This window comes from Pteropus medius, unplaced genomic scaffold (genome assembly GCF_902729225.1).
Source record: "Pteropus medius unplaced genomic scaffold, Ma_sr-lr_union100, whole genome shotgun sequence".
NCBI classification, from domain to species: domain Eukaryota; kingdom Metazoa; phylum Chordata; class Mammalia; order Chiroptera; family Pteropodidae; genus Pteropus; species Pteropus medius.
Genome location: NW_024351729.1, coordinates 14,628,104 through 14,646,991, shown reverse-complemented (window position 1 = coordinate 14,646,991; position 18,888 = coordinate 14,628,104). Strand labels below are relative to the sequence as shown.

The window sequence follows — 18,888 nt, the reverse complement described above, 5'->3', positions numbered from 1 at the left end:
CTTGTTTATAGCAGTACTATTCACAATAGCCAAAAAGTGAAAATGATCTGATTGTCTATCAACAGATGAATAAACAAAATGGTGGCATGCATATACCTACATATATACACAAAAGTGGAGTATTACTCAGCCATAAAAAATGGAATATTGATAAATCCTACAAGGTTACATATTGTGATTCTATTCATATGAAGCTAAATCTACAGAAATATCAGATTCCTGGTTGCCAGGGGCTGGAGGGAGGGGGAAATGATAAGTAACTCTTGGAGTACAAGGTTTTATTTTGGAGTGATGAAATGTTTTGGGAACTAGGTGGTTGGCAGCACAACATTGTGAATGCACTAAATGCCATGGAATTGTTCACTTTAAAATGGTCAATTTTCTTTTGTGACTTGCACCCCCCAACCCAAAACAAACAGAAGTAGTATTCAAACTCCAGGAAGTTACCTTTCCTCTTCCCTTCTTAGGCCATTGGTATTCCAAGCCCCAGTTTGGCCAATGTGCTTAAGATGTGGAGAAACTAACATGCACAATGAGAGGAAGGATAACACTAAGTGCATTTCTGAATTTTTGCCTTAGTTAAGGAGATAGTGGCATCATCTACAATATGGAAAAAAACCAGTTGAACAGATTTAGAGGAGAAATGAAAAGTTCTCTTTTGGACCTGTGTTACTGAGTGATGATGAATATGGAACTCAGGGCTAAAACTGTATAAACATGTTAGAACTGTTTCCTTGTCTGTGTGTCTTAAGAGTTTTTTGAGGACAGGGACTTTTCTAGTGCCTGGAAGCGTGTCCTCAAAGAATATCTGTGAAATGAGCAAGTGAAAGCAAAGATATACATGAAGAGAAGATAGACACTTTTATTGGAGGTCCATCCAAGCACTTGAATGTGGCTTACAAGTAGGGTGATGTGGTTTACACCTGTTGTCCCTATATATCACCCTTTCACTCTCAAAAATGTCTAATTATGTGGTCACTCTTTGTAGAAAAAAATAAAATTCATATAACACAATATTAGGTATAACAGGCTTAATGAATACATCATGACAATGTAAAAGAAGTACTTTAGAATAAATGCAACTATTTTCAGAAAATTGAACCAATAATATAGGAATCTTTTATTCTCATGCATTGAACAAAGAGCAGATTAACCACATTCCTACCCCTTTAGATATAATCAGAGGACTTAAGAATTATAAGGGGACCTGAGAAGTTAACTATTCTTATTCTTCCAATGCAAACATCCATTTTATGACATCAGAGACAGCTGGTCATGTCGCCCATGGTTGTCTCAGTAAGGCAGTAACATCTCCAAATCTTCAAATAGGCACTGTTCAATCTTACTGCACAAAGAAATCTTGTGCTAAAAATTAGGAAGACAGTAAAATTAACTGAAGATATGTTGTTGCTTGAATTAGTTTTTTGTTGCTGTGCAACACAAACTTGTGATATATTCTAACATAACTTTCACTCATTTAACAAAATAAACCTAAGTCCAAGAAAATATAATGTAACACCAGCAAAAAAACAAGATACAGAGATCCCATCCCCAAAAAAGAGACTTACAGAGTTTTTAAAAGCATGTTTATGTGACTGCACATAAATGTGTGTAAAAGGGTATTATGACAGTTGATACCACAAAGATTACAGTAAGAAAAAGCACTTTATGACAATATTCCACAAATTCACAAGGATCACTTTAATATACAAAGCAATGCTACCATTCTGAACACAAAGCAGCTAATATGTACATAGTGTTAATAAAATGCATTATAACTCAGTACGTTTTTTCTCTTTACACAGATAAAGCACAAAAAGATTTAGGAAAAAATTAAAACAGGGATGTTTCTAGAATGTAGGGAATTTTATTAGAAATGTATTTCCCTCATAGTTATTTAGTATTCAACTCCAATAGCAACATCAGAGTTAAAAATCAATACCCTGTTTTGTGCTGATAGTTTTGGGGGGAGGTATTGTTACCCCAGTCTTCAAGGGAAAACCAAAAATGCAAACACGTTTCTCTCTAGAAACTTCCCTGATTATTTTGTTTCTAAAAAGTTTCAAGTGTTACATCTAGGTTAGAAATAATTCTTTTTGGGGGTGGGGACGACAACTGACGTGGACAAATCAGAAGGGGACAACTTTACATGGAAAGCTGCTAACTAGCACTCTTTGCCACCCCTAATAAATCTATACTCACAGAAAAATGTTGACAAATTATTTCCCACTTTTAATATAAATAATTTTATTACATACACAAATTGGAGTGACACCAGGATAAAAATACGTCTATAAAGCATTTACCAATTCAATTTTAAAAACATAAGAAAATAAAACCTTCCCAACACAATGATAGATCATTTCACTTGGCTAACATAAGATCATTATCTGCAGGGATTTTCTTCCTTCCCCACCAATTTTTCAACTATCTCAGATTTACTTTCACATCTCTGAGATGCTCCTCAGACAGAAGCTTGGAAATGCTTCACTTCTGTAGGCAACTACTGATACCTATATAAAGTAGGTAAACTTTGAATTTCCTACTGTTTGACCTTTTTCAAAGACATTTCCTACAGATTGTTCATTTTCCTTTTCCTTGCTGGTGAGAATTAAAAATGTATCATGTTATATCATGCTAGGACCTGCACCCACAGTACCAGAATGCAAACAGGTCAATATTTCCTCTCTGTGCTAAACAACTTTGCCTGTTTATATTATCAATTTTGCTTCACAGGCTTTGTTCTATTTTTTTTTCTATTTTTATTTTTTTAAAAAATAAATTTCAAGCTAAAACACCTGAAATATAATCCCTCCATTCAAACATTACCTGGTCCCTCTTAAAGTATGTCTGCCCCCTGAGGACACATACAAAGGCTTAAGCTACATTCACTAATCATTAAGAACTTATCATAAGCATATGAGGCAGATGGAACTTCAGCACCCTGTTTATTTGAAATTCTTCCATACTGACTCTGCTTCGTGATATGTTCAACCCCTCAGGGATTAGTGCCTTTCCTAGCCATTGATTCTATAAAGTCAAGGAAACCAGTTCCTAGTACATACAGTGACTGTGCAGTCAACTTAAAAAAGCCAACATATCAACATTAAATGTATTCAAGATGTATGTAAGCCACCCAACAAAAAGTTCTAGTTGTGCTTTGTACAACTGAGTGAGCAAATTTATCCCACAACTCTTCACCTACAGGCTAGTTACTGAGCACACTTCACTTTCTCCCTCCTCATCTGAAATCAGTCAGATTTAGGCAGCATTTCTTTGATGTTAACAAAGCCAATTTTAGTGAAATAAATTTAGTCAAAATGATTACATGTGGTCTCCATGATGACAATAATTAATTACCTTGAAAAATCTTTTACCACTCTGGACAAATTCATGAATATCTTGGCATCCTATAGCCAGTATTAATGTTGGGGTGAGGATACAGTCTCATTTAAAATTAGAAATAAATATTTATTTGCTTGAGTTGATTTTCTTCCTATCTATGATGAGAAAGAATAAGGGTTCAGACTCATTAACTAGGCTAGTTAGATCTAATTACCTGATTTTTTTTCTTTTATAACTATTTATAAGGCTAGCCTTTAGGTGTTAAAATATTTTAATCAATGAAAAGTTTTCATTAAAAAAAGTCCCATGATTTGAAGAAAGGAGAAAGACATAAAAAGTCAGTTGACAATTAAGTGGTGAGGGAATTTCTCAAGTTGCTAATACCCAAACTGGGTCATTTTTAAAAGTGCAAGTTAAACCAAACATTTACAAAGAATATAATGTAAATATAATCCAAATAAATATACAACTTTTGTATTAAGTCAATGGGAAACAATATACCAACAGTTTTCAGGGCTACAAAGGCAACAAAATAAAGCCTCTTGAAAATAACTGAAAAGGTGTATAACCACTTTCTAAAACCCACTTCAATTCAAAATCTTAACTTTAACATACAAACTTTATTTAATCCTGCAAAATGAAGCAATCTTTTTGATTTTCAAAATAAAGAGACCAATTTATGCTGACTGAAGCCAATCACAGAATTTAAAACATATTAAAAATGAAAAGAAGAAATCTAGATTGAAGTCACTTCAAGTAAGTAAAAGCTTCCTGGTTTAAACAAACTTGCTGTTTCTTCCTAAGCCTTTGTATGATTCCACGTTACCCCGAATGGTCAAAATGATAGTAGGGATTAGGCCTGAGAGACAGAGATAACCTTTAGCCAGATGACTTCTGATCAGACAGCCTGCCTGGCTGGTATTGTGCTTTCAGATACTAGCACTGCTGCTGACCTACCATGAAAACACATTTTCTGACAAAATCCCTGCTCAAATGAAAACACCAAATTCCTCCCCAAGGATGATTTTTGAAAAATCAGTGGTACCTTTTACAAGCTATCTTTACAATGTTCTTACCACTGTTATAGCTGCCAGAGACAAAGCATAAAAACTAAACACTTTGGGGGTTGGAGGGGAGTTTTCAAGTGACTAGTAACATACTTAAAAGTATAAAGCCAAAGTAAACTAAGTAAAAAAAGCAAAATACTTGGAAGAAAATTAGAAGACAAAAATTAATCATGAGTGCTGGAGTAATGCAGTCCAAGGAACTACCAAAAGAGATGCAATAGAACACACATAAATGTATATTTTCATCTGACCTCAATATACTATAATACTCAGCATTCCTGACTTAAGAGCTCTCAGAGCTTCAGATTATATACTGTATGTATATATATATATATGTACACGTATATTATACAAATGCCACCCCGTCCCCAAGAATATCTAAATGAACAGAGCACCTATGACAGTATTATGGTTGCCAATATGGTACTTGAGTTTGATAAAGAATGAACTTAGAACTATATCTGATACCAATTTTTTAATAATGTGAGCACATTGGATCTAGCCCTTTCTAAACCATTTTTCAGTTAAACACTATCAAAGCTTGAAAACTCATAAGAGTAATATATCAAAAATAAACCCCTCCCACTTCATTTTTATTAGTTAATCTGTCCTATAGATAAAAGTGCCACATGGCCCTATATTTGCAAAGTGATACCAAACTATTTTCTAGGCAAATCAGTAGCATATATACAGATTCCTATGATGACATTTTCATTCCCTTTTGGCCAATACCAAGAGAAAAAAACATTACTGGTAATGTGGCCACATATGTTCTTGGCTACAAGATTTTTAAAATTATGTTGTTTTCTTAATAAAAATTCTCAAAGTTGCATGCTTAAAAACACCTTTCCCCCAATTCTTGTAAAAAAAAAAAAAAAAAGTCTGAACAAAAATGCTTAATTTCTATCTGTATAAACCGAAATCTTCAAGTCTCTCCAAGGGTCTAAAACAGATTTAGTAACAATATATTTATCTCACCATTAAGTAACTGATTCAAATCAGTGCAGATATCCTCAAGGTACAAAGGACCCAGTCTTTAAAATTTATAAACCCAACCAGCTAATATGGAAGTGGCTGCCTTGATTTATCAGGGACTCAGAGGACCACCAACTTTTAATTAAATAGAAAGCCCCAACTTTTGAAAAACGTTTATGTTGCTAAATATTAGACAATTTTCATTTATAAAACATACGACATTCAAAATGTTCACTTTGACATTTTGACTCATAAATAAAGAATTCTGCTTGGTGAACATATTTGTGATTTTGCTTGGTTTCTGTTAAACCAGTTTTGGAAAATGACATATGGTTGGTATACAAATAATTTTTATGCTATAACCTTCCCCATTAGCTCAGCAGGATAAACATCAAACTTTACAGTCGTTTGAAAGCCTTCTTGAGAATCTGGTGAATTGTCCAAATACACTACATCACTCAATTCTTAGAATGATGCTCCTTCATAAACTCTGTTCATCCTTGAAAAAAGACAATGGTTTGTTACAAACAAAAATATACCATTTACAAATATTAATTAAAAATCTTACTTTCAAAATGTACCCAATAATAAAGACCCATCTGTATATTTTAACACATTAACAAAGTAAACTTTAAAAAATAACCCATGACTAAATATAAAAAAATGTTAATTTTCTAGATTCACTTCTAAAGGAAATAACCTTCTCAAATGAGAAATTATATCTAACATTATGTCCGTTTCAATTTTTAAAATCCACTTTAGTCTTACTTTTCTTTTAAAGGGTAACTTTTAGATTTATCAGGCTTAGTGAATAAAATGAATAATTAATAATTAAAAGCAGTACTGGAAACAGTGTATGATACATACAAACAGACTGTTATAGCCAGAAGTTAAAAAAGGTAGCTCCTTTATAGAATGACAAAAGCTATATAGCATATTGGAAAGCATAACTATCCTTTTTAGAACAAAACAAATGTTTTGCAAGAATGATAATCCAAATATTGTAGTACAGCAGTCATTCAAATATGTCTGAAGAAAATTACTTTCCTTGTTATGTCTAATACTATACTTTTCAGAACTATATCCTTACAACTTCTTTCATTACAAAATTCACTAGAGGTACTCTGTTAAAGTATGTTAATGTGGAAAAGATTTAAAATAATTCTACAACACAACATTTTATAAACAAATAGGTCACTTTGTTTCACTTTAACATCTCAAAGGCTTTCCTGTTGGTATAATGTAAGTGCAAATGGGAACAGTTTAATTAGACATATCTTTTTAAGTAAATGAGTGACGATATAAATATTTTTGAAGGCGATGATAAAAACATTTATTTAAAAACCTTGTTATATAACTCAAAGGGTTGATCTGAGTAAAGGGCATCTTTTTACTAAGAATTTAGTACTAACTAAAAACAAGCTTTGTGCTTGTATTTACTTCAATTTAATTTAAAATTAAAATACCATGCTTTTTTTTCATTCAGTTGGTTACTTCTTTTAATGTATTCAAAATGTAGAACACATATATAACTGAATTAAGAAGCAACAACTGCCCTATGGAAGAGCTGTAGTTAATACAGAGTATTTTTAAGACCAAGGACAAGTTTTCAGTATTGAAGAGAATACATAAAAAGCACTCTGAATTCATTCTTAATTTCTTCAACACCATAAAAATTCTTTTTTAGAGGGTATGTCTTTTAACAATTTTACATAATTCACAATGAAAATGTGAAAACATGTCAATTTGGCAATCACACTTCTTCAGTGCACCTTACTTACTTTATGCATGCGGCCCACACATTACTTCAGCTCAAGAAGCTGGGGTAATTCTGTCCCTAAGGCAATCAAGGCGCTCAGCACAAACCTTGAAATCATTTAAAAAAGATTTTCTTTTCCTCATTTTCCCCATCAATTTACAAGTAAACAAATGATTACTTCTTGAAGAGGGTGGGGATAAAATGCAGAAGTCTCTTCATGATTCCTGGCGCTGAAAATTTCTTGAGGGGAGAAGTGGAGGCAGGTGTTGGAACATTCACAGTTTAATGCAAAAGCACAAATGAAATTCTGTAGTTGCTTTCAGGCAGTTTTGCGCATAGAAAAAAAGAAATGTTTAGAAAATAAAATGTTTATTTCGTCTTTCTGGTGGCCAAGCCAGTCCTTTTTCCACCATAATAGGTGAAATATAAATCCCAAATTAATCTGATTTGTGGCAGTAAAGGTCCTTAAGTGCTTTTAGCTCCTCAATCAGTGTCTTGTTTTGGTTTTCCAGCACTGCCACTCTGTTTTCTAAACATTTCACATATTCTTTCTTCTTTCTACGGCACTCTCGTGCTGCTTCCCTATAAGCAAAAAAGGACAGAAAAAAATCACATAACATTTCTTTATCATTTATTTGGGGTTGGAATACATTTAATTTTTAGAAATTTACCTCAAAGCAACATTTTAATATAGATTTGGCATTAAAAAAATACAGAATGACTTGGAAATTGCCTTATGTCAAATTTTAATTTTAATATACCACACAAGTTTGAGTAAATAAAAAAAACCAATACAACTAAAAGGGTTGAACAATCACTTAAAAATTACAACACTGTTTATTAAAATGTTCTGCATCACACCTATAAAACTTGAAGTTCTATCAATATCAGTAACTAAGAAAATATTAAGGTAAATTTTAGTGTGAAAAACATCTTTTAAATAGAAAGATCTTACAAACCCATTTTTCAAGGCTTTAAAAAAAATTAAGACAAGTCTCTTCAATAAATGTTGAGAAAACTGCAAAAGAATAAAGTTGGACCCTTACATCATATACTAAAGTTAATTAAAAATGGATTAAAGACCTAAAGCTACACAATTTCTAGAAGAAAACATAGAAACATAGGGGAAAAGCTTCAAGACATTGGATTTGGCAGTGATTTCTTGGCTATGCAATCAAAAGCACAGGCAACAAAAGCAGAAATAAGCAAATGGGGCTACATCAAACTTAAAAACTTCTATGCATCAAAGGACACAATCAACAGAGTGAAAGAGCAAGCTATGGGAATGGAAGAAAATATTTGCAAATCATATACCTGATAAGGAGTTAATATCTAGAATATACAAAGATCTCCCTAAAACTCAGCAAGAAAATAACCTGAGTAAAAAATAAGCAAAGGACTTGAATAAACATTTCTCCAAAGATATACAAATGGCCAACAAGCATATACAAAGATGCTCAATATCAATCTAATCATTAAGAGAAACGCAAATCAACACTACAATAAGGAATCTCCTCATAGCCATTAGGGTGACTATTATAAAAAAAATCCTACCAATTAAAAAATGGGCAGAAGACCTAAACAGATATTTCTCCAAAGAGGAAATACAGATGGCCAATAGCCATATGATAAGGTGCTCAAGATGGTCACTAATCATTAGACATGTAAATTAAAACCACGATGAGATATCACCTCACATCTGTCAGAATGGTTACCAATAAATCCAAGAACAAAAAGTGTTGGCGAAGATGTAGAGAAAAGGGAACCCTCATACACTGTTAATGGGATTGCAAATTGGTACAGCCACTATGGAAAACAGTCTGGAGGTTTCTCAAAAAATTAAAACTGAATATATCTTTTGATCCAGCAATTGCACTTCCGGGTATTTATCCAAAGAAAACCAAAACAATAATTTGTTAAGATCTATGCACCCCTATATTCATGGCAGCATAATTTATAATAGCCAAAATATGGAAGCAACCTAAATGCCCATCAACAGACGACTGAATAAAGAAATTATGGTTCATATATACAATAGAATATTACTCAAACATTAAAAAAGTGAAATCTTAACATTTGCAAAGACATGGATGGACCTAGAGGTTATTATGCTGAGTGAAATAAGTCAGACAGAGAAAGATAAATACCATATGATTTCACTTATATGTGGAATCTAAGGAAAAAAATAAACTAATCAAAACAGACTTGTAAATATAAAGGACAATCTGGTGATGGCCAGAGGGAAGGCAGGCTGCGGGGGGAAGGTTGGAGAATGGGGTAAAGGGGTAAAGAAGTACAAATTAGTAATTGATAAATGGTCATGGGGATGGGGAGCATGACATAGGGAATGCAGTTAGCATTAATGTAATGGCTAGGTGGAGAGCCAAAGGAGAGAAAGAGCAATCATTCTATAAACTATATAAATGTCTAACACATGTACTATATATTTTAAACTAATAATAATATTAAATTAAAAAAAGAAAAAAAAATCCCGAACAGTTGCACTGTTGGTTAAGAATGTAAAATGGGGCAGCCACTATAAAAAATAGTATGGCAATTCCTCAAAAAATTAAAAATAGAGTTACCACCTAACCCAGCAATCTCACTTTCAGGACTATATCCCAAAGAATTTAGAGCAGGATATCAAAGGGATATTTGCACATCTGTGTTCATAACAGCATTATTTACAATAGCCAAGGAGTAGGTGGAAAGCAATCTGAATATCCATTGACAGATGAATAAATTTTAAAAAGTGGTATATGTATAAATGGAATATTATTCAGCCTTAAAAAGGAAATCCTGTAACAATCTACAACATGGAGGAACCTTCAGGACATTATGCTAAGTAAAATAAGCAGTTACAAAAAGAAATACTGGATGATTCCATTTATATGAAGTATCTAAAATAGTCAAACTTACAAAAACAGAAAGAGGGTGGTGACTGCCTAGGAGTGGAGGGAGGTGGAAATGAGGGAAGTTGTTTATTATGGAGATTAATTTTTGCAAGATGAAAAAGTTCTGGAGATCTGTTGTACAATGTAAATATATGACTGAACTATATACTTAAAAAAATGCTTATGATGGTAAACTTTTTTTTTACCATAATTAAAAATTAAAAAATCTAATAGGTTAAAAGTAATAAAAATATTACTTAGCAAGCAAGTCTAAACTAATAAACTTTTTTTTTTTTAGCTCTATGTGGACAAAGGCCACATCTTATTCCTTAATATCTTCATTCACTAGCATAGGGAGAGAGGCACAAGGCAAGTACTTCTTGCTGAATGAACATGAGAGTTGAAGGTAAAAAGCATCTAAGTCTTCAACAGTTAAGAGTAGTATCTTCAGATTCTTAGGTTTACGTGGTTCTATCCCTTAGCAATTATGTGACTATAGGCATATTATTTAACCTTAGTTTTCTGACTAAAAACTGAGATTATCTACCTCAAAAGTATTATGAGGATTAAAGGAATTGATATATGAAAAACACATGATACAGTGGCTGGCATTTTGAAAATGCTACATATGTCTTAGCTGTTATTATTTGTAGATGACTCAAATGGTAGTCTATTATAATTCCATTAATATCTTCATCCCCATATAGTCTATCAGTTCAGAGAAAAGGAGCATTTTTTTATAATGGGATAGAGGGGTGGCAAGCATTTTCATATAAAAATAAGCATTACTGTATTTTGGAGAATACAAAATTCAAATAAACTTTAAACAAAAAAATTTAAAGAACTCCTTGGTTTGGAGAATGCCTCTTAAAACCTCATAATTTCCATCTAAATATTTTTAAGAACAGAAGAAAATGAAAGGACTCTCCTAGTGGACTAGTCTGAGGACATGATGTGAGGATTAAATTGACCTCTGATTTCTCTCTCAGTACAGAAACAGGATTTTATGATTTCAAGCATACATGCAAAGAGATGGCCTATAAATTCTGAAATTAACTTGATAGACATATTTTTAGAAAAAAGTTCTTTCACATAATGTAAACTAGTAATAGAAGAGAGCTTCTTAACATTATGAAGAACATTTACAAGGAACCTACAGCTATCATCTTATTTATGGTCTCCCTTAGATGACTATTAATCTCTGTAACCTGTCAATATGTTACTTGACATGATAAAGGGGGGAATTAAGGTTGTTAATCAGCTGACCTTAAAATAGGAAAAATACCCTGGATTTTCTGGGTGGGCCCAATGTAATCAGAAGAGTCCTTAAAAGTAGAAAAGGGAGGCAGGAGGTATGATTATGAAAGGAAGATACAAAGATTCAACATTGCTGACTTTGAAGATGGAGAAACAGAGCCATGAGCCAAGGAATGCTAGGTAGCCACCAAAAGCAGGAAAGGGCAAGGAGACATATTCTACACTGGAATCTCCAGAAAGGAACATAGTCCTGCTGACACCTTGATGTTAGCCCAGCAAGACCCATGGTGGCCTTTGATCCTGAAGAATTGTAAGACAATTAATTTATGCTGTCTAAGTCACTAAGCTTATGGTAATTTGTGAGAAGCAGCAACAGAAAGCTAATGTACTTCCTAAGATGGGGAACAGGGCAAGGATGTCCTTCCTCTCTTACCACGCTTAATTAAATTTCCTCTCGGAAGTTCTAAAGTCTGCAATAAGGCAAGAAAAAGAAAAGGCACATGAATTAGAAAGGAAGAAATAAAACCGTCCATATTTGCAGACCACATAATTATGTAGAAAATCCCAAAGAACCTACAACAAAGCTCCTAAAACTAATTGAGTAAATTTAGAATAGTTACATGACAAAAGATTAATACAAAAGTCAATTTTATTTCTATATACCAACAATGAACAAATGAATATTTAAATTTAAAAAGCATATGCCATTTAAAACAGTTCCCTATCCCCTAAGAAAACCCAAACCAAAACCCTGTATTTAGGTATAAATCTAACAAATAAGGCAGGATCTGTGTGCTGAAAAATGGAGAGTATATTGTGTTCACAGAATGCAAGAATCAGTATTATGTCATTCTCAATTTGAACTATAAAGTCAATACAATCCTAATCAAAATCTCAGCAAACTTTCTCATGGACATCAACAAAATGATTCTAAAATTTTTATGAAAATGCAAAGGAACCAGACAATAGCTAAATTCTGTAAAAGAACAAAGTTGTAGGACTCGCATTATCAAATTCAAAACTTACTAACAGTAATCAAGACAGCATGGTATTGGCAAAAGGACAGACACACAGACCAATGAAACAAGCTAGACAGTCCAGAAACAAAACACACAAATATGGTCAATTTTTGACAAAAGCGCAACAGAGAAAGGATAGTCTTTTTAATAAATGGTATTGGGTATATGGATGTCCATATACAAAACAAAAAAACCTTGACACACCTCATACTTTATACAAAAACTAAAAGGGATCATAGACCTAAATATAAAACAATTTGATACAGAGCAACTGGAACTCTCATACACTGCTGATGGGAATGCAAAAATGGTACAGCCACTTTGAAAAGAGTTTGGCAGTTTCTTATAAAGTTAAATATACACTTACTATTCCACCCAGCCAGACTGCTTGCTCCTAGATATTTACTTAAGTGAACTGAAAGTTCATATAAAAACCTATATGTAAGTGTTTATAGCAACTTTATAATGCTCCAAAACTGGAAACAACTAAGATCAAGTTTAAGGTGACTGGATAAACAAACCACAGTACATCCATACAATGAAATACCAGTGATAAAGCCAACTACTGATTCATGCAACACTATCAATGAATCTCACATACATTTCACTAAGTGAAAGAAGCCAGATCCAAAAGGCTACAAACTACATGATTCCATTTATACAAGATTCTGGAAACGGCAAAAATATAAGGATGGAAAATAGTTTAGTGGCTTCCAGGGGCTATGGGAGAGGGCAGAGGCTAACTACCAAGAGGTATTACCAGGGATTCTTTTTAGGGGGATGTAACTCTTCTCTATGGCACTGTGATGGTAGATACATGACATCATACATCAAAGAGTAAAGTTAATTTATATGCAATCCCAGAATTGAATGAAGTTGGCGACAAATCTAACTATACTGCAAATGTATGATATAACCTCACTGAAAGGGTGAAGAAAGAAGGAGCAACCTAGGGAACTTTTCACTGGTACTTTAAAAACAAAATGAACTGTACAGAAATATTGGTAAATGTTTCTCACAGGGTCAAGTTAGCAATTCTGAAACTATTTTATATGTATACTAGAGTTAAACAAATAGGTAAACAAATTGTACTTAATGCTGAAGCCAAGTTTCTGTCAGAGAAAGATGCTACAAATAAGCAAAGAGGGGAAGACTAAAATGAACCCTGGTTACAGATGAGTCAGAGATGTTAGTATGAATCCATTTATTTTGGTAATATGCAGATACAAAAATACAGATGTACATATATGTGCTAGTATACATATGTATTTCCTAGCTCTGTCCTAGAAGTGTGAAACCCCAGTAGCAAAGCACACATCTAGTGCCCAGTTTTTCATTTCTGAATATCATTTTCCATTAAAAGGAACTAGACTCAGCTCTACCAATTTCTTAAAAGGTGTGACCTTCTACAAGATAGTTAATTTCTCCCTGAACCGTATCTCCTCTGTAAAGTGGAGATAAGCTTCTCTGTTATTGCAGGTAGAACAAACACTGGGCCCTTAAATAGTATCTCAGGGGAAAGGTCAGATTATATGGAATTAGGAGGTATGAGCATATAAGTGATGCCTGAAATACATGGGGGCATGGATGAAAGTTCCATAAGAAAATTTGAAAAGTGGGCAGAAAACCAGGTGAGTAAGCCAAAGAAGAGTTTAGGGGAATGAGCAGTCAAAAGTGTCAAATACTTCATAAGGTAAAGTAAAGAGAGCACTAGATTTGCCAGGTGGAAGGGAATCTGTACCTTTTCATAGACATAAGAGTGGTATGGTGGTCACAGAAGTCAGATTCTAGTGCATGGAAGTTGAAAAAGTAGAAGCAGCAATCTGGGAATAAAGTGGAAAGGGAACTATAGCAAAGTTTATAGTGAAACTAAATTCAAACAAAAGTATTTTGTTAAAGAGTAGTTAGATTGCTTCTCTGAAGATTTCAGATAGTCAAAGATTGTTAGAAACTGTAGCTATGTGTGCCCTGGCCCTAACTTGGTGTGTATGTATATGTGTGTTTATGTGGGGGGAGAGGGAGGAGGTCATAAATGAATACAGAACAAAGAAAATTTGGTCTGCCAGTTAAAATAATGAGTTTTTATAAATGGGCAGCTCTCTAGGCTTTTATACGACAGAGCAGACAAGAAGCTTATAAGTGCTGCTTTCTCACTCATAATTACACCTTCTCTTAGTCTTTTCTGTATAAGGAGAAACGTTTCTGTTCCACAAAACCAAACTACAGAGACATAACCTGAAGTCCTTCTGTTTTTTTATAATCAAGAGGATTTCTCTTCTGTCTGACTGTTCTGCTGTGTCTCCTTAGAACTGATTTCTATAGTAAGTGCTGTTGTCTTAAATTTTACCACCTAGACTTGAGACTTCTTAATCAGATTTGCTTCTGATTTTTAAAAAAGGGTTAAACATTTCCTTACAAACATTTTAAAACGGAAAAGATTTAAATGTAGAGTTCAATATATATTTTAAAATACATTTAAATATGAATGCAGCCTCTATGCTTATTTATTATTATAATTTAAGTATAGATTAATCATAGATTGATGGAGCACAAATAAAATAAGTCACTCGGCTTGTTTCCAACTCTTTTAGTTTTTTTTAAAGGCGAGACAACCCTTGGTTGACCTCACAGATTGTGAGGACCTTGTCATCTTATAATCCCTTTTTTAAAATTTTTTACGCCTACCGCATCTGGCCTTCTTAGGTGGTCTCACATCCAAATACTAACCAGGCCCGACGCTGCTTAGCTTCCGAAATCAGGCGAGAGTGGGCTTGTTCAAGGTGGCATGGCCGTAGACCCAACTCTTTTTCTAACATCCCAGAAAAAGCTTTGCCATTTCTCATAGCTTTGATGTAATTTACTATTACTCTATAATAGCTAAGAATATTTTAGGAATGAAAGAGGCTGGTAGAACTGGAATATGAAATTGCATATAAACAAATATTTCAACAGAGCACTACAATAACAAAGTGCTCTCCCAGGAATTATCTTATTTGACCCCAAGAGCAACCCCCTGAATGGCTGTGGGATCCCATTTTACACATTAGAAAACTGAAGTTTAAAAGGTTAATGTGTTCTTCCAAAGTCACAGCAAAAGGAGTACATCCGGGACTTGAGTCCAGATCTTCTAAGTTCAATCTCTGTGTTTCTTTCACATTATTCATAGTGTTTGAAGAATCTTGGGGTGAATAGCAGAGGAGTATTTTTTACCAATTTAAAACTTTTTATATCTTTATATACCTTATTTTCGTTTTCTTCACTTTGCCTTAAGTCATTTCTCTATTAAAAATCCTAAACAAAATATTTAAATCATAACTAACTAAATAAAAATACTAAGATAAGTTAATACAAATATTTTATTCTGTTTCTTGATGACAAGATCATTTATAGCTGTAAATTTACTTTATGATAATTACTTTAGCCCACATTTCATAGATTTTTGTGTGCAGCATTTTTATTGAAGACTAACTCTATTTTAAGATTTTGTTAATAACGAGGTATTCTTAGAATTAATCTATTTTCAAAGGATCTTTATTTAGATGTTAAACTTATTATTTTGAGTAAAGGTAATATTCATTAAGACATGTACTGGCCATCATATATTTACTATATTACAAATAAATTTAACTTAACATTTAATTTTAATATACATACATGAAATTCTTGATCTTCTTGAAATATACTACTCATGAAAAGAAATAATTTTTAAATAACCTAGCTAGCCGGTTAGAGCCTAGTGAAAATATAGCAAATTGTGCATTAAAACTCCCATGGGGAAACTGCATGAAAGAAAACTACTCTATAATCGAAGATTAATCCATAATCCCATTAGCCATCTTATAAGTGCAGCTAATTAAATAAAGATGTTTTAGCAAGATCAATCAATTCTACCAGAAAAAAACTCAACACCAAAATCCTATTGTCAGCAGATATAAAAGATACACATATGGCACAACCTGAAGGCATATCTGACTTACAATAATTTAAGTAAATGCAATATATGTACCTACCTGTTCTTCATTAGGCGAACCTCTCTCTTTCGGGCTGCTTCTTCAGCAGGCTGTGTAGGAAGTGCTGGGGAGGATGCCATAACAACTCCAGGGGCAATGGTGCTAGTGGGTGCTGTGCGGATCTGGTATGTTTGTACATCTCCAGAGGCAGCTTAAAGAAAAAAGATGAGTATGATATAAGACACTGAAGCACTGTGACTTGGTAAAACTACATGTGTCAATCATATACACTTTGGATTAAAAGGGGAAAACAATGGAACAGATGATTCTGACTAAAATACTGAAGGAACCAGCACTCTCTGAGTCATTACTGAGAAATAATTCCCAACGTAATGTATTTATTAGTATAGAAACTTGGGTGAAAGAAGTCTTAACCTACGTCTGCTAGAATGCAGTTCTATTCTGTTAACATGCTTACCAACCTTAAGTCTAAAAGGTAAGTAGGGCACAGCTTGGATCATCTTCCTAGATAGAGTATAGTCCTCAATGTCTTCCTTTGATATTGGTAAATTCATATTAAAAAATTTCAAGTAGACTCTTGCCACGACATAAAAACGACCATGATTTTTCATAAAATAGCAAAATGGAAGAGAAAATAAAGCATTATGGTCAACTATTATAAATTTTTAATTGAAACAAAACTCTAAGTATGAAAAAGTGTACCACGTGATGCCAATTATATTATTTGTAAACACTGTTTTAATGTAAATGATAATGACTAAAGTTTTATTCTTCTAACTAAATGATCCATTACTTGTGAAAAGAAATATAATCACTACTTGTCAGACTGCTTCTAAAAACAGCTTAATAATATGCCCTTCTAAGAATAAGGAACCTAACATTATTTGAAAGAATTTGAAGGACTTTATAAAATTATCCTTATTTGTTAAATATCAATTAAAATGTGTAGTTTGAGTGGAAAAGATTTATATACTAAACATGTTACCATCTTCAAACTGACGTTCAGAATTCAAATTCACTGACATCCTGCTTTACAATTTTTGAGTACCTGCATGTAAAGTGAAAAGGTGTTTTACTCCCATTAATAAGCAAAATATATTATCTTCTTCAAATATTATTTGTTTAGTAAAAGAATATATTCTGTAAATACATTAGGGCCCTTTAAATAAATTATGACTCTCTCTAGTTGATGTTTTAGGATTATTTAAAAATTATCGACAGCGAAGGGGCACAACTGTCATTACCTAACAGAAGCAAAACATATTATTAATGAAATATTTTTAGAAACATTTATTATTTCCTTAATATGCAAATTTTCAAGCTGGCATACATCATATTCTTGAAATATTCAAATGCGTTAAAAGAAAAATAGTTAACTCCTATCTATAAATATTCCTGAAATAAATAGGAAAAAAACAAAAAGCATTAAATTAAAAAATAAAAGAAAAAAATTCCATTTTCATAATTCATCAAGGGTTTAACTACTACTTCTCTCCAAAGACCAGCAGAGCTGCACACTGGTATAAGATTTTTCAGAATATAATGCTTTCATTTAAAATAAAAAATGATGATCTTAGAAATGAGGATGTAAATTTATTTTGAATAAAAAGCAGAGAAACAGAATTTTGAACCTCCAAAGATTATTAATGACTTAGTACAACTCTCATTTGACACATGAAAAAAAATGAGGCCCAGAGAGAGGTTGAGTCTTACACAAGGCCACATAGCGAATCTATAGTTAGAGCTAGAATCTAGCTTTCCTAACTCCTGATTTCATTGTCTTTCCTCTATCCTACTCTGTTTCTCCTACCCCCAAATGCTAGAGGTGTTAAAGATAGACATTATATTTTTAAAACTGAAAATAGTTGTTTTTATGCCATGACATTTTGGTCCAATTAGAATAATGGAAGAGTTCATGGAAAATATTATCTATCATAAAGAAAAATTAACTACATTTTAACAGTACTCTGCAGTATCATACTTACTTTTTCTGAGTTTATAACATTTTAACCTTTCAAAGAATTTACCACATGTATGAATTCTGAATTCTCTTACCTTGAACAACAACTTGGTTGCTGGGCACTAAGATCTGCTGTCCATCAGTGGTCTGTGCATACTGTAGAATGGTAGTACCCGGCTGAGTGGCGGCTGCATTGGTCATGGTTAATGTTTGCAGGCCCTGTACCCCATCGGTACCATTGTTAGCCAGCTGTATTGCTCCTCCCTGGGTAATGGCAACTAAAACCCAATGGATTTTTTGTTACAAGTTTAATTAATACCATATAAGACTTTTACAACACACTAAATTCAAAGTAGAATAATTTGCCAGACATAAGCTAGGAGAAATTATTACAGTAAATAACACCATCAAGAAGGATTTGGTATTCTCAAGTACTTTCTGCTCAGGAAGCCCACATCCAACTTCTATAATACAAATGCACTCTATGAACCACATTACAATTTATAATAATGTCTGTTAACAATTTTTTTAAAAAATAGATAAGTGAGAAAATATTAGATTCCTTTTGAAGTTATTTGGTTCAGAGGAGGTACCAACTTTGTGATCCATACTTCCTTTAATCTAGCATTAACTACCTAATA

At 33.0% G+C, this 18,888-nt stretch overlaps 1 protein-coding gene across 13 annotated transcripts in view; it reads right to left on the bottom strand.

Annotated features, from left to right (window-relative positions):
• Positions 1-1,096: 1,096 nt before the first annotated feature.
• CREB1 (cAMP responsive element binding protein 1) overlaps positions 1,097-18,888 on the bottom strand; it is a 56,230-nt gene continuing 38,438 nt past the window's right edge. For 7 of the 13 annotated variants that reach the window (XM_039844573.1, XM_039844574.1, XM_039844571.1 and 4 more), the window contains 3 exons: positions 18,343-18,525; positions 16,327-16,477; positions 1,100-7,728 (listed from right to left, as the gene is read on the bottom strand). In XM_039844573.1, the coding sequence (XP_039700507.1) occupies positions 7,584-7,728; positions 16,327-16,477; positions 18,343-18,525 (479 nt within the window). In that variant the 3' untranslated portion in view covers positions 1,100-7,583. Of the gene's footprint in view, positions 7,729-16,322; positions 16,478-17,272; positions 17,336-18,342; positions 18,526-18,888 lie in introns of those variants that run through there. The other 6 variants (XR_005649023.1, XR_005649022.1, XR_005649025.1 and 3 more) reach the window with 4 other exon arrangements.